This window comes from Dendrobates tinctorius, unplaced genomic scaffold (genome assembly GCF_039654945.1).
Source record: "Dendrobates tinctorius isolate UK_male_01 unplaced genomic scaffold, ASM3965494v1 ptg000008l, whole genome shotgun sequence".
NCBI classification, from domain to species: Eukaryota; Metazoa; Chordata; class Amphibia; order Anura; family Dendrobatidae; genus Dendrobates; species Dendrobates tinctorius.
The window spans coordinates 35,180,269-35,203,790 of NW_027361676.1; the positions used below are offsets into that span (position 1 = coordinate 35,180,269).

The following is a 23,522-nucleotide window of genomic DNA, read 5'->3' on the forward strand; positions in this document are numbered from 1 at the left end:
AAGACTGAATTGCATAGAACATTTTTTAACCCATAACACAAAAGTAACAATAATAAAATTACTTACAATACAAAATCTTCAGTTTTACTCAAATTTGTTGAAAAAAAATGAATACACTTGTTATGATAAATATTTTATACCTTGCTTTGATTATCATTTAGGCAATTTATGTATCTATACATCTTTGATATGATGTGTGCTTGTATTAGTTTTCTAAGTGTAACTCATAAAAGCAATAAGACAACATTGTCTCTCATATACAGGGTGGGCCATGTATATGGATACGCCTAAATAAAATCGGAATGGATGGTGATATCAACTTCCTGTTTGTGGCACATTACTATATGGGAGGGGAGGAACTTTTCAAGACGGATGATGACCATGGCGGCCATTTTGATATCGGCCGTTTTGGATCAACTTTATTTTTTTTAATGGGAAGAGGGTCAGATGACACATCAAACTATTGAGAATTTAACAAGAAAAACAATGGTGTGCTTGGTTTTAACATAACTTTATTCTTTCATGAGTTATTTACAAGTTTCTCTTTGTTTACAGCCATTGACATGTCGCAGAGGTTAACACATGAAGAGCTGATAGAAATTTTGTTGATGTCTGGTGAACGAAGTATCCGGGTCATTGCAGCACATTTAAATGCAAGACACCCTACACAAGAAAACTCTCACCATTCCCATTTTATTTAGGTGTATCCATATAAATGTCCCACCCAAAAAAAGTTTGCCTAATCACTGAACATAATGTTTTTTGTAAACTGAGGGTCCTCATCCAATTTTTGTTTTGCCCATTATGCATATTCAGCGCGCCGATCTGGCATCAGTCGAACATCCCTTCGGCAGATATTAGCTACTCACAAATGGCACCTTACAAAATCTAGCTGCTGCAGCATCTCAACGAGGATGACCCATTCTGGCATGCTGAATTTGCTGAATGGGCAACATGATGTATGACAGAGCACATGTTCATTCTGCTGGCATCATTATAGTTTATGGCCCCATTGGTGTATATGCCCAAATCCCGTGGATGAGGTATGGATGTAAGCCCCGATGGGACCACGAAAAGTGTGACAAAACACAGTGTGAAAGTCTCCTAAGGTGAAATTGACAGATTCCCTTTAATAAGAAAATTAGAAATCACAGATCACAAACCAATGTTTAACAGTTGGAGATTTTGGGTTCATGATCATACCTCAATCAAATGAAAGGCTAGTATTTGAAATAAAGGGGTATTCTTCCCACCACAAATATTAGATTGACTATCTCCAGCAGTCCCATAGAGAGTGAAAAGGAGCAATGGCTACAAATGTTACAAATTGTGAACCGCAAATTTGAAATAAGTATACATTAGAAATTCTGCAATGTTATATTCATTTCATTTCAAAAACACATTAGATAAAAGTAAACCCTGAAAAATGACCAGATACATGGGCACCCGCTGTTAGTAACCACAGAAGAGGTCATTATACACCTTGTACAAGAAATACGGCAGTCCATATAGTAAAAGCAATGATTCAATTATAAGATTATAGTGTGTGGCATTTTAGTATCGAAAATATTTAAGAGTGAGGACAGAAAAGACAAGGGCTTTGATTACATAATCATTTCCTATAGTGTTTCCACAGCAAACGTGACCAGCAACATAATTACATACCAACTGAAGCCTTATGACACCCATGCTTTTACATATCAATTCTTTAGGTATGAAAAAGGAAAATATTTTTCTGTTATGATGTTTTTATGTGGATCTTATAAAAATGCACAAAATGCCAAATATATACGAGAGAGTTGTTCAGTCCTTGCTTAGGTCTTCAAAGTCGAATGCTTGTAGGACATTGAGAGTAAGTAACGAGTGTATTTCCATAGATTGTGTATTTAATTACAGCATGCACATTCAATTTTCTCCCAATACACAGTGCTTTGTGTTTTGAGACTTGAGAACATTTCCCCAGTTGTATTTAATTAGCAGTATGCCTTGGTCCTGAGGGTACAGTAGTAATTACAGAATAACATATTTCTAGCCTATTTGCTAGCTTTACCTAAGCAGTTATTGATTTTATTAGCGTTTATCTGCAGTCAAACTGGACACGGCGGCTATCACCTACATTTATAGACTTATTAGAAATTTAATGGAGAATTAAGAATCCTAATGTCTACAAATTAGGAAACTCACATTACAAAATACTGCAAACAATAAGGACTCTTTCTAACTCACATTTATTCTTTTCTTGTTCCAAAACAAGGATGGGTGGAGTGGGAGCTCTCTTTTCTCTCCTTCAACTCCAACAAACTTTTGGTTTTAGTCTAACTCAAAGGCAGAGAAAAAAATCTTTCTTTGCTGCGCCTTCTCCCTGGAAACCTTAGATATGACACCTAATGAAATGAACATTCATAGGAGATTTTGATTAAAAAAAAAAAATTGCAGTTGCCTGTCCATTTCTCCCGCATTGGTCTCAAAGGGGAGGATACTGTATTGTATAGTACCATATGAGGATATTTAAATAATGTATTATATGAGTGGACAGGGTTCAAAAGAGAAGCAGCCAATTGCTAGTATCTCTCTGCTTGAGAATGCTCCCTATGACATCCATATGCCCAAAGCCAAAATTAATGGGGTTGACTAAATAAGACAAGGTGCATAGATTTTTGCGAATGCTTTGAAGCATGATTAGCCTTGAAGGCTTAATGCCATATAAGTGCTAGCACTGCATATTGTTATGGAATCCCACTCTGCATACCAGGAACTCACAATCTGGATATGAGGATGTGACTTTGGCTTTAATAATAAAACATCAGCAGTTTGAGGCTGCTTACAGTTTTCTTAAGCAAAAATGGCAACCCCAGACTAATGGCAGGCATTTTTTAGGTCTTGAATTGATCTTGACACATCCCCATCCATCTACAGAAGCTTTTGCAAATATTACAAACAAAATCATAAAGGATCAATAACATAACAAGTACAATTAGGCTGACTATGAACTGCAATAACTTGCTTGTATCTTGGCTTATTAACATTCTATTAACATTTTATTATAGAAAATTTAAACAATTCTCTTCATATTATCATTTAGAAAGTAATAGTTGACCTAGAGGCAGACAAGAATCCAGCAATTTGAGCTCTAGGCATGGGGTAAATCAGTTTCGAAAGTGGACTGCTTTCATAGTTCAGTGTCTTTACATTGTGGATTCAACTGCCATCACATATTAAATGTGCTTTATATAGAGAATTTTGAAGTACTGCCTTAGAGAGGTTTTCCAAGTGTCACGTCTGCCTGATGACACAGGCCAAGGATCAGAGCCGAGAGGTCACGTCAAGGACAAATCAGGATCCTTAAGAATAGTCAGAAACAAGCCAGACTGAAAACAGAAATACACTAAACCAAACAGGAGCAGAAGATGCACAGCAAGCCAGGGAAACACTAAACTACATCTGGCAACTTCCAGCAGCAAGCTGGAAGCCTTAATAAGGTTTGGCGCTCTCCAATTGGCTGGAGCAGGGAGTTGACAACTTCAGCTGGACAGCACACACACCCATACTGGACAGAGCCCACCATCCAGAGCTTCTGATTCTGATATTTCCTTTATCACCAGCAATGCCCGCAGAGTGAATAAGGCGGGGCATGGTGACAAAAGCAGAAGTCGCAGGAGCAGGTTCTGGTAGAGCTGTGACACCTAGTTTATAAAAAATAAAAACGGTATAAAGCAGCAAAATTCTTATTGAAAACTGTTGTCTCCCACTATGAGGCAACTTGGATAAGGTAGTATTTCACACCAGAGAGAGTCAGATTATGTATCTTGAATCTTCGTTGGAGACAATGTGGGAATAGGGAGACATTGTTCCTTACTTTATGGGCACATCCTTAGCTTTATGCCTTCTTGCATAACATTTTTTATTTATTATATAATGCAACACAACTCCAATGTCTCTGTTGCCATGTATGGCACTTCGTTTTCTCAACATATGTACCTTCTCCCCAAAATTACCTTCTATAATAAGCCAACATGCTTCTGACAGGCAAGCTAGTGATTATGAAACACTGGAAACTGTCATATTCTTCTAGCCTCTTAGAGCTTCCTCCTTACACTCCAATTATTTCTACAAAGCAGTCCTCTCCTTTAGAGCTCATTGTGATGTTATTGACTTTTCTCATACACAAAATATAGTCCATGTTACATCAGTGGTTTTAATCAGATTTTCATCAGAGTTTGGTCAGTGAGTCAGTTTTATCATCAGTGTTTCATTAGTTTTTTTTATGAAAAAAATACATGATAGAGGTTTCTTCAGCTTCTCCTATTAAGTACATGGATGCTAGGAAAATGCTTTCCAATTTTTTCATGTACAATAAACTTGTAGGGACTCCACAATTTAATGTGGCCCACTGGCTACTGAAAAATGCACAGACATGTGAACAGCCTTAAAGAATATAATATGTATGAGTTCTATGCATGAAAAAGATGGCTAGAACTCTTATGTGAAAAAATGACATCTGAATGAAACCTTAATGTTTTGAGGAGAGAGAAAATAGATGAGAATTGGAAACCTTGGCCTACACACTTTGAATCTTTAGCTAATTCAAAATGATGAAGTTAAACCAAAATATGATTTGTACCAGTAAGTCTGGGAAATGTGAGGTGCACAGTTATGGCCAAAAGTTTTGTGACTGGCACAAATTTTCAGACAGACACAAACAAAACATTGAAATTTTGAGTCCATGGCCAGGAAACTCCCCAGATTCAATCTTTTGTGAACTTCTGGTCAATCCTTAAAAAGTAAGTGGACAAACAAAAACACAAACATTTTAATGAACTCCAAGGATTCATGAGGTAAGAATGGTTTGAAATATGCCAGAATTTGGCCCATAAGATGATATCCAACATGCCAGGGCAAATTACAGAAGTCTTGAAAAATTAGGGTCTGCACTCTAAGTGCTGAAAGAGAAAAAAGCGATTGCAGCATTTAGAAGGCAGGCAGAGGGAGGGATCCCCCTCTGCCCTCCGATCGATGTCCCTGCAACATAATTGCAGGCCTGATCATTGCTATGGTGATGTGGATGTCATCATGACGACATTTGGGTCACCATGCTATGGCAAGCCCAGGTCCAGGTCCGGCATCTCCCATCTTCTTGCGATGTTGCCTTCCTGCTTGCTTCATCACTCCCCGTCATCGTACTCCTGCACAGGCATACTTATCTGCCCTGTTGAGGGCAGAGTAAAGTACTGCAGTGTGCAGGCACTGGGTCTCTCTGACCTTTCTCAGCTCCTGCACACTGCAGTACTTTGGTCTGCCCTCAACAGGGCAGATAGGTTCTATAAAATGACCCAATAAAAGCTTATTTTCAATCCACAAAAATGACAAGTCCACACTCAGGTCTGTCACCTGTCAATGGAAATATAGGGGGCTTCCATGTTACTGGTAGTACAAAAGCTCTGGAAAAGCACTACGGCTTCATGCCCTCTAAAAGAAATCCAGTGAATTCTGTGTTCCCAAATCCAATGCCCACTAACTTCTAAGCAACAGTGTGCCTAAATCACATTTAGCATCCACATGTTTGGCATTTTTGTAGCGATGTGAGCTGGCATAATTTACAGCTGCGTGTCTCCAGAAGCACAAACTGGGCATAATGTATTAGGCAGTACAATGTACTGTGCACTACAATTGCAGTTTGCAATGTACTGTGCACTACAATTGCAGTTTGCAACTTACTCAGTAACATTCACTGCTGCTTGTTACTGGAGTATACATTCCAAAATGGACTCAATCGAGGGGGGATGCTGCTCTTCTAGGGGCTTTGTGTATAGAGTCTGCAAACTATTCTAGGAAAATCTGCTTTCCAGGAGACAAGTAACGCACCGTCCCTCCAGAGTTGTACAGCTAAGCACAACTGTACAACCACATATGGGATACTTCTACATTGAGCAGAAATTGTGGGACAAATTTTGGTGCCATTTTCACCCATTTCTCCTTGTGAAAATGTAAAATCAAGGGCTAAAACAAAATTTTTGTGATAACAAAAGTAATTATTTTTTCATCACTGCCCATTAGTATAAAGTCCTGTGACACACCTGTGGTGTCAATATAATCACTGGACTGTGCACCCAGAAAGAAGTTTTCCTCCACATATAGGGTATTGGCATACTCAGGATAAATTGAACAACAATGTGAATGGTGCAATTTCTACTGCTACCCTTGTAAAAATAAAAAAAAATTGGGGCCAAAACAACATTTTTTGTGAAAAAATGTTCATTTTTCTTTTCACAGCTCAACACTATAAACTTCTGAGAAGCAGTTGTTGGGGGTTGAAGGAGCTCACCACAAATCTAGATACCTCTTTGAGGGATCTAGCTTCCAAAGTGAGGTTACTTATGGGGGGTTACCATTGTTTAGGCACATCAGTGACTCTCCAGATGGGACATGGCGTCCGCTAATGATTGCAGCAAATCTTGAGTTCATAAAGTCAAATGGCACTCCTTCATTTCCGAGCTCTGCCATGCTCTCAAACAGTAGTTTTTCCCCATATATGGGCTATTTAGGTAATTGCACAACAAGTGGTATGGTGCAATTTATCCTGTCACAGTTGTGAAAATTAAAAAAAAAAACTGAGAAAAAAATTACATTTTTGTTGGAAAATGTGATTTTTAATTTTCACAGATCAACGCTATAAATTTCTGTGAAGCACCTGTGGTCTCAAGGTGCTCACCACACCTCTTGATAAGCTCCTTGTGGAGTCTAGTTTCCAAAATAAGGTCCCTTGTGGAGGATTTCTACTGTATAGGCACATCAGGGGCTCTCCAAATGGGACATGATGTCCACTAATGATTTCAGCAAATTTTGTGATCAAAAAGTCAAATGGTGCTCCTTCCCTTCCAAGCCCTGCTGTGCACCAGAACGGTACTTTTTCCCCACATATGGGGCATCAGCATACTCAGGAGAAATTGCACGACAATTTTAACGGTGCAATTTCTCCTGTTACCTTTGTTAAAATTAAAAAATGGGGCTCTCAAACAGTATTTTTTCCCCACATATGGGGTATTTACGTAATTGCACAACAAGTTGTATGGTGCAATTTATCCTGTTACCGTTGAGAAAATAAAAAAAACTGGGGCTAAAATAAGATTTTTGTGGAAAAATGTGATTTTTTATTTTCCCAGATCAATGCTATAAATTTCTGTGAAGCACCTGGTCTAGTTTCCAAAATGGGTTCACTTGTGGGGGTTTACCATTGTTTAGGCACATCAGGTCCTCTCCAAACAGGAAATGGTGCTGATTTAGATTCCAGACAATTTTGGGTCAAAAAGTCAAGCGCTAATCCTTCCTACCCCTGCCGTGTGCCCAAGCATTAGTTTTCTACCATGTATGGGGTATCAGCATGTTGAGGAGAAATTGCACAACAAATTTTGGGGACCATTTTCTTCTGTTTCACTTGTGAAAATAAATTAATTTGCATCTGAAGTTAAATTTTGAGAAAAAAGTTAAATGTTAATTTTTTGCTTCCACGTTGCAAAAAATTCCTGTGAAGCACCTGAAGGGTTAGTAAACTTATTGAATGAGTTTACGTGTTGACAAACTTGAGGGGTGTGGTTTTTCAAATAGTGTTAATTTGGAGTATTTTCTGTCATATAGGCCACTGAAAGTCACTCGAAACGTGATGTGGTCCCTCAAAAAATGTTTTTTTTAAATTTTGTTGGAAAAATGAGAAGTCGCTGGTCAACTTTTAACCCTTATAATTTCCTATAAAAAAAGTATGTTTCAAAAATTGTGCTGATGTAAAGTAGACACATGGGAAATGTTATTTATTAACTATTCTGTGTGACATAACTTTCCGGTTAAAGGGCATAAAAATTAAAGGTATGAAAATGCAAATTTTTCTAAATTTTCACCAAATTTCTGATTTTTTCACAAATAAATGCAAGTCATATTGAAAAAATGTTACCACTATCTTGAAGTACAATATGTTATCAATCACTGGGATCCCTAGAAGCGCTCCAGAGTTGTTATCTTATAAATTGACACTGGCCAGAATTGTAAAATTTTTCCTGGTCATGAAGGTGAAAGCTGACTTGGAGGGGGGTGAAGGGGGTTAACTATAAGTACTATATCTTTCCATAAACTTGATTTATTTTTTAATAAAAATTTAAGAACTTATGGTATGCTGATAATTTTTCTTCACTAACCATATAAATATCTGGCTAAAAGATGTAGTAACACTGGCTCTAAACTTTTGGCCAAGGCGGGAAAATTCTGTGCAAGATCTTGTATTCACTTGTTCTGCAGCCTCTGAGATCCTGAACATTTTCTTCATCTACAGTATGCATTTTCTTGATTTGCTCTTATGATAAATAAATTTGCTTTAATTCTGTTTTCCCCCATGAAGAGGGTCATATCTTTTTACAATATATGGTTGTTGTTCTAACTTGTATGTCCGAAACCACTTATGCAGTTAGGTGTAAAATGTACAGTCCTGTGCAAAACCCTTTATACAATTAATTAGTATTTTGTGAATTTTCTTGCACTTTTTGATGCATGCATATACATGCTTTGTACTTTTGAAAAACAGTCTTGTTTTTTATTTTATTTATTCCCACCAAGGGGCATCTGTCTTATTTTTATTGTATATGGTTGTTGTTTCAAACTGTATCTTTGAAAATTTTCAATAAAAAAAATTGAAATGAAAAATATACAAAATTACTTATGTGTTTGAATTCTCACTGTATGGTGCCATGATAGATCCAGATGTTGTAATTTATCATTTTTAATATATTGCCCTAAGTGGTGCAGGACCTTTGATTTGATGCTGAAAGAGCTTTTCGTGGATTAGATTACCATGTGAAGTACTAAAGTTCCCATAGTTCCTATTAACTGTCACAGATATTGACTTTATTTATAGACACCGACGTGTCCAAGGTACAGTATAAAGCAGTGCTATAATCTTCACACACAACAAACATTTGTTAATGATGCGCAGCTCTGCTGTGCTGTTGCTTACTAGACATTTTCCCTCCAGTGGCAGAAAAGAAGGTCCAGAGAACACTGGTCATAAGAGAAATGATATATGCCTTACTGTATTACAGAGATGGAGATGGAAGATATAATCTTGTGCCCATGATTCTAGACATCACACAAACACTAGAAAGACACCAGGAGCAGATCATGTAACCACAAAGTAACTGGCTGACATAGGTACAACTTTCAGCTATAAGGGCAACATTAGTAAGAGATAAAGATTTTTGGGACGTAACCATTTGAACATAATTTTTGGAAATCAGAAAACCATTTTGATGCCATTTTTAGAAATACAAAGTATATTCAGTTATTGCCTTGCCTACAAACGAGCACGGAGCTTAGAAAATACGTTGCATAAGACAATAAGAATAATTAAAAGGCATGCTGTTTATGGCTAATCAGGTCAATCCTTTTTGTAACAGAGCTTAGTGTATCTGTTAGCACAGATTTAGAAAGGAGCCCTTACAAAACCCGTTTCTTAATCACATCTTTCTAGACTTACAAAACAATCAGTAACATACTCACCAAGCGCTGAACGCTAAAATATATGAGAAAACAAAAAGTATTATGGGGAGTATTGTGAAAAACACAAATTTCTGCTCTATTTTTCCCAGCTTTCATTCATATAGAGTAATAAATATTGTAATGGCACTGTATCCTTATATAATGTGTTCTTTACTTTCCCAATCCTAGTTGTGTCTTGCATTAGAGCTCATTAAATTTTTCATTATTCAATATTTAATCTTTAAAATTGATATGTTAGAAGGTTTATTGGTAAGAAAGATACATCCTGTATAAGAAGGGGATGTAATAGCAGATTAACAGGATATCTGAATAATGACTTCCTTGGAGTTTCCTCTTGTATCCACGCCAGCTTTACTACTGTATGACATTTTTCTGCTTCAGCAAATTAATAGCGATATGGAGTCCAGATGGTCACCCTTACGCTATTACTGAGATTGCAATCCCTGTCTCAAAAAGTGGCAGCTCTTCGGCAATATCTTGATGTCCAGCAAAGGGTGGACATTGCTAATTTTCAGATAGTACAAGTACCGACTGCCAAGGTTTTATGAGGTTCCAGGTGGTGTTATTATACCAATTCTATCATATGGACTGAAATTCTTATTGTGACAATAAGACATAAAAAAACTAACGTAAAATTTTGGCTACATGTAGACACCATTAGGTCGAATGTAGGACCTTATTGCCGAATGTTTTATTATTGGATGGATTTAGTATGTCTCATCAGGAACCATGTTATGTTAAAGGTTTTCTACTCTGGCTCAAAGAGAATTGTCCAGTGTAGAAGAGACCCCACTAGAATGTGTATATTCTCTAATAAAATTATTTGATATTTACTGTTCCAAAAACAGTGAGTGCTTTTTTACAGACATGTTGAAAAATTGTAATAAATCATTAAGATTATAAATGATGCATGTCCACGGCCCATAATTCAGATATGAAAACATTAACTGTACACACTGTGAACAAAAAAAACGGTGATAAATACGATTTTAACACTAGAACTACTGAGGTAGTCATTTTGACTACTTCGCACTATGTATTTCTCCTCTGTGACTACATTTTTTGGAATTCCGGCTTGAGACTCGGTGACTTTTCCTCAAATAGGATGTTAAAAAAGATTTTTTGGCAATAAATAATTTAGGTGCAAAAATTGCGCATTTATTTCAACATTCACCTATAACTACTAAAGGTAGTCATTTTGACTACCTGCTATATTTTGCTGTCCTTTTGTCACTAAAAGTTGCTGTAAAGTTTTGTGCATAATTTTTTCACTGTATCTTATTTACCCTGATGTTCATATAGATGTAGTTCAATTCAGATGTCAACTTTTCACATTTTCATTGTGTTACCTGGTTGTATTACTGTGTAATGCTGATCTGAATAGAGCTTTTTTGTAAAACTGTAGGCTCTTATCTTATGCTAACGAAGGGAGGTGTTTTTCTCTGGTCCTAGCAGTAGACAGTAAAGGCCCTTTTACATTTAGCGATGCACCAGCGATCCGACCAGCGATCCCACCCGGTCAGGATCGCTGGTGCATCGCTAAATGATCGCTAGTGAGCTTTCATACAGAAAGATCTCACAGCGATTCAGCAGCGACGCAGCGCACGATACTTACCATTCACACACAGCGATCCAGACGTCCTCCCGCCCGCCTCCACGCGTCGCTGGACGTCACAGCAGGAAGTCTCAGCAGGAAGCGCCCGACGAGAAATGGAGCCGGACATTCTCGCGCGATCAGCGATGGACAGCGGGGGAGCCGGTCGCTGGTAAGTATCACACATAGCGATATCGTTAGCAATATCGCTATAACGTCACAAAACCAGTGACGTTTTAGCGATATTGCTAGCGATATCGCTTAGTGTAAAACCCCCTTTAGTCTGGATAGTAAATTACTTTCATTTCACTTGGAGAGACAAAGACAACAGATGCAGACATAAGAGCTCTGAAAACTCCTACAGGTATATACAACATTTTATTGTCATATTATTCAATTATTTTGTACTGTATAGTGTGAAGCAGCAATTTTTTGGGGGAAAAACTATATTTGCATACAGCTTGATGTTATTAGTTATAGTTTACAGCTAGAAAGAATATTTTTTTATCTGCAAATGGGCAATATGCATGAATATAGCAATAATGCAATGTAATGGTTTATGAGGCGAAAACGATAAAAATTACGTGTTTTTTTACATTTTGCTTTTGTTTATGATCAACCATGTTCACATACAGTATAATTCTGTGAAAAAATGTATAAATAAACTAAAACATCAAGACTTTTATAGGTCCAGTCAAAAATGACTGAACATTATATTTGTATATTGGTAGCAAACAGAACAGCAGGGATATGTTACTGGTGATTATCATTGTATGATGTGTTATATGAATATATACTGTATATATGTCCAGTATTGCTATTTTCTGTTGTAGTTTTACAATGATCCTAGCAATAAAAGTTGTAAAGGACCCCCTGCATCTACCTCAATGAATTGTTAGGAAAGACTTTAGCTGTCTGTCAACTGATTTAACCCACCTACGTTTGAAGGTGGCAGAACATGTATTATTTCTTATAGTTTTCATTTCATTTCTATTTTTCAGCAGTGAACCAGTGAACTCTCAAGTGGAATTTCTCCAATTTACTAATATGGCTAGAAGACGTGTTTATGGCTAGAAGACGGTTTTATTGAGATTCTGCACCATATTTTCTTTTTTCTTCTCCTTCACTTACATTCTCTCTGCTTGTTGTTCTTGAGTTGTTGTTTATATGTGTGCACTTTAATAACAAATTATTTTAAAACGTCTATTATTATTGTTTTACTTAGTTTACTTTTGTTATTTCCTGTAGAAAAATATGAAAAAAAATCAGAAAAAAAACATTCCAAAGCATTACTGTTGGATCTCACAATAATAATACATTAAAAAAATATAATTATTAATAAATAACCACAAATGAAACTCTAATAATAAACAAAAACAAGTCAGTAGTCAAAATGACTACATTCAGTAGTTCTAGTAGGTGTCACGAGTACAGTAGTTCTAGTGTTAATCATCTTTAACCCCTTTCCGACATCGTGCATAATAGTACGCTGATGTCAGACTCCCTCATTTTTATGTGAGCTCTGGTGCTGAGCCCATATCTTTTCTGGCACATGTTAGCTGTTTTGAACAGCTGACAAGTGCCTCTAGCAGCCGCAAGTGGAATCGCGATCCACCCATGGCTGTTAGCTAGTTAAATGCCACTGTCAATCTCTGACAGCGGCATTTAACTTGCACTTCCGGCAAGCATGCAGAAATCCCACCCATCGGTGACCCCGCCACTTAATAATATAATAATACATTTTATTTCTATAGCGCCGACATATTCCGCAGCACATTACATTTCAGAGGGGACTTGAACAGACAATAGACATTACAGCATAACAATAATCACATAGATCATAGCAGATACCAAGAGGAATGAGGGTCCTGCTCACAAGCTTACAATCTATGAGGATAAAAGGGAGACACGAAAGGTGGGTGGTAACAGTTGCGCTGATTGTATGGACCAGCCATAATGTTAAGTGTGTAACAGTACAGATGCAGAGGGCTAATGGATGCATAATGCATGTGGGAACATGATGCGGGGAACCTGGTTATGGTAAAAACTTTTGGCTGTGCCACCCAGGGATAGATTAGGTTAATGTGTTGAGGCGGTAGGCCAGTCTGAATAAATGAGTTTTCAGGGCACGCTTAAAATTGTGGGGATTGGGGACTAATCGTATTGACCTGGGAAGTGCATTCCAAAGAATTGGCGCAGCACATGTATAGTCTTGGAGACGGGAGTGGGAGGTTCTGATTATTGAGGATGCTAACCTCAGGTCATCAGCAGAATGGAGGGCACGGGTAGGATGGTATACTGAAACAAGGGAGGAGATGTAGGGTGGTGCTGAGCCATGAAGAGCTTTGTGGGTGAGGTTAATAAGTTTGTACTGGATTCTGGAGTGAATAGGTAGCCAGTGTAATGACTGGCACAAGGTAGAGGCATCGGTGTAACATTTGGCGAGGAATATGATCCTGGCAGCAGCATGCAAGACAGATTGGAGGGGGGAGAGTTTGGTAAGAGGGAGACCGATTAGAAGAGAGTTACAATAGTCGAGACGAGAATGAATAAGAGAAACAGTAAGAGTTTTTGCGGAGTCAAAAGTAAGAAAAGGTCGAATTCTAGAAATGTTTTGAGGTGCAGATAACAAGAGCGAGCCAGTGATCGTATGTGGGGGACAAAGGAAAGCTCGGAGTCAAGTATAACCCCAAGACAGCGGGCATGTTGCTGGGGAGTAATAGTGGAACCACACATGGAAATGGCAATGTCGAGTATAGGTACATTAGTAGCAGGAGGAAACACAAGGAGTTCAGTCTTTGACAGGTTCAGTTTCAGATATAGTGAGGACATGATGTTAGACACAGCGTTTAGACAATCGCCGGTGTTTTCTAGAAAGGCTGGCGTGATGTCAGGAGAAGAAGCGTATAATTGGGTGTCGCCAGCATAGAGGTTGTACTGGAAACCAAATCTACTGATTGTTTGACCAATAGGGGCAGTGTACAAAAAGAAGAGGAGGGGCCTAGGACTGATCCTTGAGGAACCCCAACAGTAAGGGGAAGATGAGAGGAGGAGGAGCCAGCAAAAGATACAGTAAAGGAGTGGACAGAGAGCTAGGAGGAGAACCAGGAGAGAACGGTGTCCTTGAGGCCAATGGAATGGAGCATAGTGAGGAGGAGCTGATGATCCACAGTGTCGAATGTTGCAGAGAGATCCAAGAGAATTAGCATGGAGTAATGACCATTTGATTTAGCTGTTAGTACATCATTAGAGACTTTAGTGAGGGCAGTTTCAGTAGAGTGTAAAGAGCGGAAATCGGATTGGAGAGGGTCGAGAAGAGAGTTACCAAAGAGATAGCGGATAAGACGGGAATGGACCAGGCATTCCAGGAGTTTAGAGATGAAGGGAAGATTAGAGACAGGTCTATAGTTAGCGGCACAGTTTTGGTCGAGGGATGGTTTTTTAAGTAGTGGATGCTTGACGGCATGCTTAAATGAGGAGGGAAAGATACCAGAAGAGAGAGAGAGGTTAAATATTTTAGTTAGGTGAGGGGTGACAGCAGGGGAAAGGGGCTGGAGTAGATGTGATGGAAATGGGTCACTGGTGCAAGTGGTTGGGCGAGAAGATGCAAAGAGCCTGCTTACTTCTTCTGTGACTGCTTCAAAATCAGAGCGTGAGCTAGATGCAGTGGTGGAGGGAGACAGTGCATGGCATGAGGTGATTGGGAGATAATTTCCTGTTGGATCTGGTCAATTTTTTCTTTGAAGTAATTGGCCAGATCGTCAGCTCAAAGCTCCGTGGTTGGGGACTGTACTCTTGGGTTGAGTAGAGAATGAAAAGTGTCAAAGAGACGTTTAGGGTTATTGGACAGTGAGGTGATGAGGGTGTTGAAGTAGGTCACTGATGGGTTGTCACTGATGGGTTCTCATGACAATCAGAGGTCTCATATAGCAGATGGTGTTCCAATCTCAAATATTAGGGATAGCGTATTGGAGTATGTTTATTTAAAATAATTAAATTTTATTCAGAATAATGAAAATCACATAAAGTGCACTTGCAAAGACAAACAAAAAAACACAAAAAACTGCACAGTAACCACTATTCTTAAGTTGCAGGACACTTTTATACACAGTGTATCATATGCTTTTGTGATTTGTTTGCCTATGGACTCCTCTCTCTGTTTTTTGCCATATAAATTCTTGGTTATTGGCTAGTGGTCCCCTCAGAGGGAATGCCAGTTTAATTTAGCCTGGTCACTGTGCTTTACTTAATTTGCTTTGTTGGTAGTTTGAGATATGCCAATCAATATGTATGCTAGTCTATGCTGTCAATTTCTGATTGAGTTTTGTACTATATATGATTAACAGTGATTGAGGCTGTCTCTAGCCTTTACCTATTTACTGCACAGATAACCTTAATGAACCAGTAATAGTGAGAATCAATCATTGTGAATATAACTATATGGTGGTTTTTTTGTCATTAACCAGAGCTGTACATCTACCTGATCTAAATTATTATTTTTACTTTGTATGTCTAATAGGCCTTCTGGATAGTTTATTGGCCTTTTATTTGCAGCAATAACCAGGGCTTTGTTCTAAAGACTATGCTCACCTAAACAATTATAGAGTCTTTTTGGCTTTACTGTTCTGTAAATTAAGAATAGTGATTACTGTGCAGTTTTTGTGCTTTTTTGTTTGACTTTGCACATGCGCTTTATGTGATTTTAATTATTGTGAATAAAATGTATTTATTCTAAATACAAAAAAACTCTAGATTTTCAAAGCCAGCTTACCCGTACACCCCGGTGTGTGAGATCCAATATCAATCCAGGAGAAAGTCTGCACGGAGACCAGAGCAGGAGCCAGCCACGAAAAATTCAAATGAAAAAATAAACCTTTAAACTCCAGGGGACAAAATCCAGGATGCAAAATTTTAAAAGTTTTTTCTTGCATTAGCAAAGATTTTTATTATTAAAGTCCATCATAAAATAAATCCACACTTCTGGACAATAGATAAATAGATTAGGGGAAGGGGGGGTTAGCCTCTCAGACTACGCGTTTCGGCGAATTAACGCCGAAACGCGTAGTCTGAGAGGCTAACCCCCCCTTCCTCTAATCTATTTATCTATTGTCCAGAAGTGTGGATTTATTTTATGATGGACTTTAATAATAAAAATCTTTGCTAATGCAAGAAAAAACTTTTTAAATTTTGCATCCTGGATTTTGTCTGCTGGAGTTTAAAGGTTTATTTTTTTATTCTAAATACACTTACAACCAGAGGTCTCCAGCAGACCTCTATGGTTTTCATTGCCGGATTGCTATGAGCGCCGCCCAGTGGTCGGAGCTCATAGCAAGTAAGCAATTCTGCTACATACAGGCAATCTGATCATCACCTGTATGTAGAAGAGCCGATCAGATTATGGCATCTTCTAGTTTCCCATGGAGACTATTGAAGCATGGTAAAAGTAAAAAAAGTTTTTAAAAATATAAAAAAAATATAAAAGTTCAAATCACGCCCCTTTTGCCCCATTCAAAATAAAACAATAAATCAAACATACACATATTTGGTATCACCGCATTCAGAATCGCCCGATCTATCAATATAAAAAAAGAATTAACCCAGTTGCTAAATGGCGTAACGAGAAAAAAAGTCAAGACACCAGAATTACATTTTTTTATTCTCAGCAACATTTTATTAAATGCAATAATGGGCGATCAAAAAGATTGTATGTTCACAAAATTGTATCATTTAAAATGTCAGCGCAGCGTGCAAAAAATAAGCCCTCACCCAATCCAAGATGACGAAAAATGGTGACGCTACGGGTATCGGAAAATGGTGCAATTTTTTTTTTAACAAATTTTGGATTTTTTTTCACCACTTAAATAAAAAGAACCTAGACATGTTTGGTGTCTATGAACTCATAATGACCTGGAGAATCATAGTGGCAGGTCAGTTTTAGCATTTAGTGAACATGGTAAAAAAAAACAAAACTGTGGAATTGCACTTTTTTGCAATTTCATCTCACTTGCAATTTTTTTCTCATTTTCCAGTGCCCAATATGTTAAAACCAATGGAGTTGTTCATAAGTACAACTCGCCCTGCAATAAACAAGCCCTCACATGGCCATTTTTAAAAAAAAGTAAAAAAGTTATGGCTCTGAGAAGAAGGGAAACAAAAAATGAAAATGCAAAACCAAAAATACATCTGGTTGTTATAGGATTAAGTTTCTTTAGCTTTGAAAAAAAAGGATGCATCAAATATTTTTACATACAGAAGAAAAAAGTGCCCAATTTTTACAGACTGTCCATGAATTTCTAGACAGTTGACAACCCTTATGTGAAATCAACTTCTAAGACATGTGGAGACCAATGACTGTACAGTGGGAAAATCTAAAAAAAATCATGGCTCCTTCCTTTATTGGAATATTGATCATGAATATGGAAGTAGGAAGATATGACCATTCCAACAATATTAAAGGGTTGTCTATTTACTTATAGATTAACCAATATAACAAATTAAATGGTTTTAGGGGCACGCATGACTTTCTCAGGAAAGCATGCTTCACATTGTACAAGTAAATTTACATTCACAAAACTACACAAATTATACTTACAGTATAAATGTATATATTATGTCATTGCACTTTAAATGTTTAAGACCAATGTGATGTTATTTAAGGAGACAAAGGTGCCAAACTCAACACAGCACAAGATGCTGCTGTCTACTCAATGAATCTTTCATAACGAATTTGACCAATCAGCTATAACAGGAGGGCTGACAAAAATGATTGGCCAAGAGAAATTTCAGTTAGGTAATCCTTCACCCCCTTCCAGCCAGCAAACCATTTTTGGGTAGTCACAATTTTAGGAAATAAAGAATAAATAAATCCACCAGATTTCACAGCTTACACCATCTCAGATCATGCAACTTACATTTCGCTTGTGGTATGGTGGGAACTAACACTAATAAAAGATAAACGATAATCCTTCCAACTGGCAGTTCTTACTAACCCTTGCAGTAACATGAACCTCCTAGCTTGGTCCCATAAGACTATTAGATATTTAAATATGGTGAATAATTATAGAGAATCAAATCTGAAGAGCAATGTAAATATATGAATTCACATAACTCGCAGGAGCAGACAATGAAGAGCATGCAGTACTACACCAGAGGCCTGACCCTCACTGAATGTGATAACACCTTCAGGATATGGGAAAACCCCTACAGATATTGTCACTCTAAAAAGAAACTTTAAAGTAAATTTTAATAGTTACACCACAGGTATGGTAAGATTTCAATCATTTCAATACATTCCATCATATTAATCCTCTGAATTCCCTTCAACAAGCTCTAGTCATTAGGAACGAGGACTATAATTAATTATAAGGCTGGTAACAATGCAATGACTGACTCCTTGCAAAAGGTCTACAGTGCTTAATATAGCAATATTGTGCAGCTTAAGATTCAGTAAGTGCTCTGGTAATGAAAGCTTTAATGAGTGGCTGATAATTGATGTCAACGTTTCGTTTTGCTAATGCTGTCATTACTACTATTATTGTTATCAATATTTTTATCTAGTTTTGTACAAATACATTTCTTATCACTGTCTTTTGAGAAATAGAATTTATACACCAAGCAGAACTACATAATATAAGAAAGGAATTTTAATACATTTTAACTTAAATATACCATGAACCTGGATATCTAGGTGGCATCATACAAGCATTAGAATCAGCACAGGTTCATCCTGAAAAGCAATACTATCAGTCTTGGAATTCATCCTAAGGAAACGTATGGACAGTTCACCAGACAAGAACAAGAACAATACTCTTCTTACCTCAACTTCTTTGTTCTTTTCTCTGTTTTTTCCCATTGAACTTCTCCCATCGCTAGCAGTTTCCCTTGCAGGAACTACAGAAATCTGTTGCAAGGGCATATTCCTGGTGTTGCAGGTAGCCAATTCCTGATTGGATGCTTGATATTTTCACTCCCCCTTGGTAGCCCACCTGTATAACAGCTCATATCCTTGCTTTTCCAAGATTAGTTCTACGCACAAACAAATGAAAAAAAAAATAGAAAATATTATTGGAAATAAATGTTTAGATGCAATCCAGATCTTTTGCAAGCGAAAGACACAAAAAAGCCATAATCCAGTTAGTTTTGCAAAAAGATGAACACGACAAGTTCTAGGTAATATGCTCTGTCATTCGAACACCCTTTCACTCCCCCAGGAGCAGTGTGCAATTCAATTTCTATGGTACCTAATAGCTGTCATGGAAACCAAGGAAACCTGGGTCTCACAGGCCATTATTAGCAAGCGCTTTCTCTAATGGCACAGACTTCCACATTTGCAGCGGCTGACACTTCTGCTTTTGTTTCCCAGTTGATTCCCTGGGAGGCTACTAAGCACCCTGAGACACTGCATCATGCTGACTAGGTAAATAGGCAGAAGGCTGAAAAGCTTAGTGCCCTATTTTGGAGCAAAATCTCTTCCTTGAAAAGCACAGATAGCTTGCTGTGTCGTTCATGCGTCTAATCTGCTTAGGTCAAAGGATCTGCCTTCAAGTGAAGAACAGCAGTGAGTGAATCAGGTGTAAAGAGGAGTACCACACTGGCAGCAGCAATGTGCTATTCTGAGGCTGATTGTAAAGCTCTAGCCACTCGCTGTATTGTGTGTATATGAGACATAATCAGCTGCTGCAGAACAGGCGAAACCAGTAGACACTGGAAACACACAGACATCCTCACACCGGGCTCACATACTATGCTAGCAAGCTATACACATTTCTAGAAGTGTGGCAATTACAGCACCGGCCTTATTACCACTGGAAGACATTAACTTTTAGCTTTCGGTCACGTTCATGACATTATCTAATGGCAGCGCTGATTAAAATGCTAATTTGTAAAGTGCCTACAGTATATTCCTACAAAAAGACACCCACAGTGAGAACAAGTACTAAGATTAATGTGAAACACACTGAAGAGAAGGGCACTAAGGAGAACATCACAAGAAGGTAATTATGGGGCAACTCTGGGAAGCAAGACTTCTAAATCGAAAAGCTAAAATAAAATTAGATAAAAGGGCATAAAGCATCATACGTCCACATCTGCCTACATTATAGGTCGTTGTTCCGCTAATGAGTCTGACTATCCACTCCTTGTACATGTTAACGCTCAGTTAGAGATGTCCCCGGAGTACCCTGGGTTCTCAACAATTGGTATCACTGCATCTAAACGTTATAGAGAAAAATTAAAATCCATAAGACATCTCCAGAGAGGGGACATATCACCCTCACGTGTGGGATTGATTGTAGCTGCAGAAGAGAGGAAGAACTAACATTTCAACCTCCATTGTAGTAGGACTCCACATTGAACATGGGACTCATTATAGCTGGGGAGGAGAAAAACTAATTATAACTGGGGATGTGGGAGGAAGCATAGACTTTAACATCCATTGAAGTAGGGACTTCTGTTGTGAATTCTCTCTCTGGCTTCCCTCTGGTGATTACTGAAGGTAGTGGAGCTGATCAGATTGACAGAGGGGTTGCAAGTTCTCTTTCTGGGCTCCCTCTGGTTATTTCTGGAGGTAGTGGAGCTGATCTGATTAACAGAGGCTTGCCACCTGATAATGAGGAAGACGATTGGAGATCTGGGGATTCAGATTGAGATTTAAGACAGCCAACTCCCTCTATCCCTGTTGGTGATTTTCCTCCTGTGCCCCCTGAGGTCTCATGTCTCCTGCTCTTACCCTGCATGTTCAGCTAAGTGGCTCATTTGCTACTGTTTGCATTTGATCTGGTTTTGTCTATCTCTGCTTTGTGTGGGTCAGCTAGCTCCGGCTGGGGCTGTGCTGAATCACCGCTCATATGTTACTGCTTGTGCCAGTTTGTTTTGTCCCCTATTATATTGGTCTCCTTTTGCTTTGCTTTCAGAATATACCAGAGTGCTGATATAGTGGGGGCGAAGTCATGCGACTTCAGTGTTTTTGTGCATCAGACGTGTTGGACTTTTGCAGGGTTTTTTGCGTGATTGCACAGTGTCTTTCCTTTCCTGTCCTGTCTAGTCAGTGTGGGCCCCATCATTTGCTCAGTCTATTTTTCTGCCTGCATTTGTGTTTTCATCTTGTCTCACCGACAATATATGTTTGGGGGCTATCTATTCCTTTGGGGTCTACTCCGGGGCAGTTTAGATTTCCCCTTTCTTGCTTTAGGCTTAGTTAGCTCTCCGGCTGTGCTGAGGCGTCTAGGATCATCGTAGGTACGTTCCACGGCTACTGCTAGTTGTGTGGACAGGATCAGGGGTCTGCAATCCGCTTAGTTACCAACCTCTCTGGTTTTCTGTGGCTTATCCTGGACCTGCTATCCTCCTCGGTGACCCATTCATAACAGAATCACCAGCCTAACTGTAGACTCTAGGGTACTCTAAAGAAGGAAAGAATTAAAAAAAAAGTGTCCAATTTTTTTTTCTATATATATTTTTTCCTCTTTTTTTTCTCTGGGGCTGTAGGAGGATATTTTTTGCCTAAATGGAGACTAAGCAATTGACTGATCGTGTTGAGCAGCTCGCTGCTGAAATGCGGGGAATTTCTGCCTATCTCGCTCAATCATCTGCTGTTGAACCAAAAATCCCTACTCCTGATGTGTCTTTTGGGGATCGGTCTAAATTTATGAATTTTAAGAATAATTGTAAACTATATTTATAGTGGTTTGAAAAAACCACTATATTGTAATCCGAACGCTGCTAACTTATTCTTCTTCTTATTATTATTATTATTAAGTTGATTTCCGCAATTAATGCGGCCCGAACCGCTACACGCACAGACTCCGTTGAGGTGTCGTTTCGAAGCCAGCGTCCACGAGAGGTGTGCTAAGTATTTTTCGTGTCGATCGGATTTGTAGTTTTTGCGCAATTTGCGTTTGAAAAATTTTTTTCCCGTCATTGGAATGCACTGTCTCCAATGCTTTTCAATGGGTAATGGCAAAACGTGCCCTGAGGCGATTGAAATGACAGTTGAGCTCATTGATATGCGCAGGCAGACCCAGTTACTATGCCAATGCCTACGAACTTCACTTGAACCCCAGCACAGAGCCTCTGCCACATAATATCAGCTCTTAAAGCGAAACTCACAGCACAAATGCAAATCTAGCTTCATCACATGACACATGCCCCTGAGAGAGAATGTGTGCGCCAAAGTGGATTTAAAAGAAGCCCAGTCAGCCAAACTAGCTCTTAAAGGGCCAACGCGCCAAAGTGATTGTTAAAGGGCCAAGCGCACCCAAATGAGTCTTAAAGGGCCGACACACCAAATCGGAGGCTGAGCCACCCCGGCCTACAAATCGGAGGCTGAGCCACCCCGGCCTCCAAATCGGAGGCTGATCGACCCTGGCCTCCAAATCGGAGGCTGATCGACCCCGGCCTCCAAATCGGAGGCTGATCGACCCCGGCCTCCAAATCGGAGGCTGATCGACCCCGGCCTCCAAATCGGAGGCTGAGCCACCCCGGCCTCCAAATCGGAGGCTGAGCCACCCCGGCCTCCAAATCGGAGGCTGAGCCACCCCGGCCTCCAAATCGGAGGCTCATCGACCCCGGCCTCCAAATCGGAAGCTCATCGACCCCTGCCTCCAAATCGGAGGCTCTTTGACCTCGGCCTCCAAATCGGAAGCTCAACGACCCCGGCCTCCAAATTGGAGGCTGAGCGACCCCAGCCACCAAATCTTACCCAGAGTGGCCCCACCCACCAAATCAGACCCAGAGAGGCCCCGCCCACCAAATCGAACCCTGAGGGGCCCCGCCCACCAAATCGAACCCTGAGGGGCCCCGCCCACCAAATCGGACCCTGAGGGGCCCCGCCCACCAAATCGGACCCTGAGAGGCTCCGCCCACCAAATTGGACCCAGAGTGGTCCCGCCCACCAAATTGGACCCTGAGAGGCCCCGCCCACCAAATTGGACCCAGAGTGGTCCCGCCCACCAAATTGGACCCAGTGGGGCTCCGCCCACAAAATCAGACCCAGAGGGGCCCCTGCCACAAAATCAGACCCTGAGGGGCCGCGGCCACAAAATCGGACCCTGATGGGCCCCAGTCACAAAATTGGACCCTGATAGGCCCCGGCCACAAAATCGGACCCTGAGGGACCCCAACCACAAAATCGGACCCTGAGGGGACCCAACCACAAAATCGGACCCTGAGAGGCCCCGCCCACCAAATTGGAACCAGAGTGGTCCCGCCCACCAAATTGGACCCAGAAGGGCCCCACCCACAAAATCGGACCCAGAGGGGCCCCTGCCACAAAATCGGACCCTGAGGGGCCGCGGCCACAAAATCAGACCCTGAGGGGCCCCAGCCACAAAATCGGACCTTGAGGGGCCCCACCCACCAAATCGGACCCTGAGGGGCCCCGGCCACCAAATCG

The 23,522-nt window shown here is 39.7% G+C and overlaps 1 protein-coding gene across 5 annotated transcripts in view; it reads right to left on the reverse strand.

Annotated features, from left to right (window-relative positions):
* The window catches only part of MARCHF1 (membrane associated ring-CH-type finger 1), a 622,019-nt gene extending 602,299 nt beyond the window's left edge, over nt 1-19,720 (reverse strand). For 2 of the 5 annotated variants that reach the window (XM_073576935.1, XM_073576924.1), the window contains exon 1: nt 18,948-19,720. In XM_073576935.1, coding sequence (XP_073433036.1) covers nt 18,948-19,046 — 99 coding nt within the window. In that variant the 5' untranslated portion in view covers nt 19,047-19,720. The remainder of the gene's footprint in view (nt 1-18,947) is intronic. The other 3 variants (XM_073576943.1, XM_073576937.1, XM_073576928.1) reach the window with 2 other exon arrangements.
* Between the last annotated feature and the right edge of the window lie 3,802 nt (nt 19,721-23,522).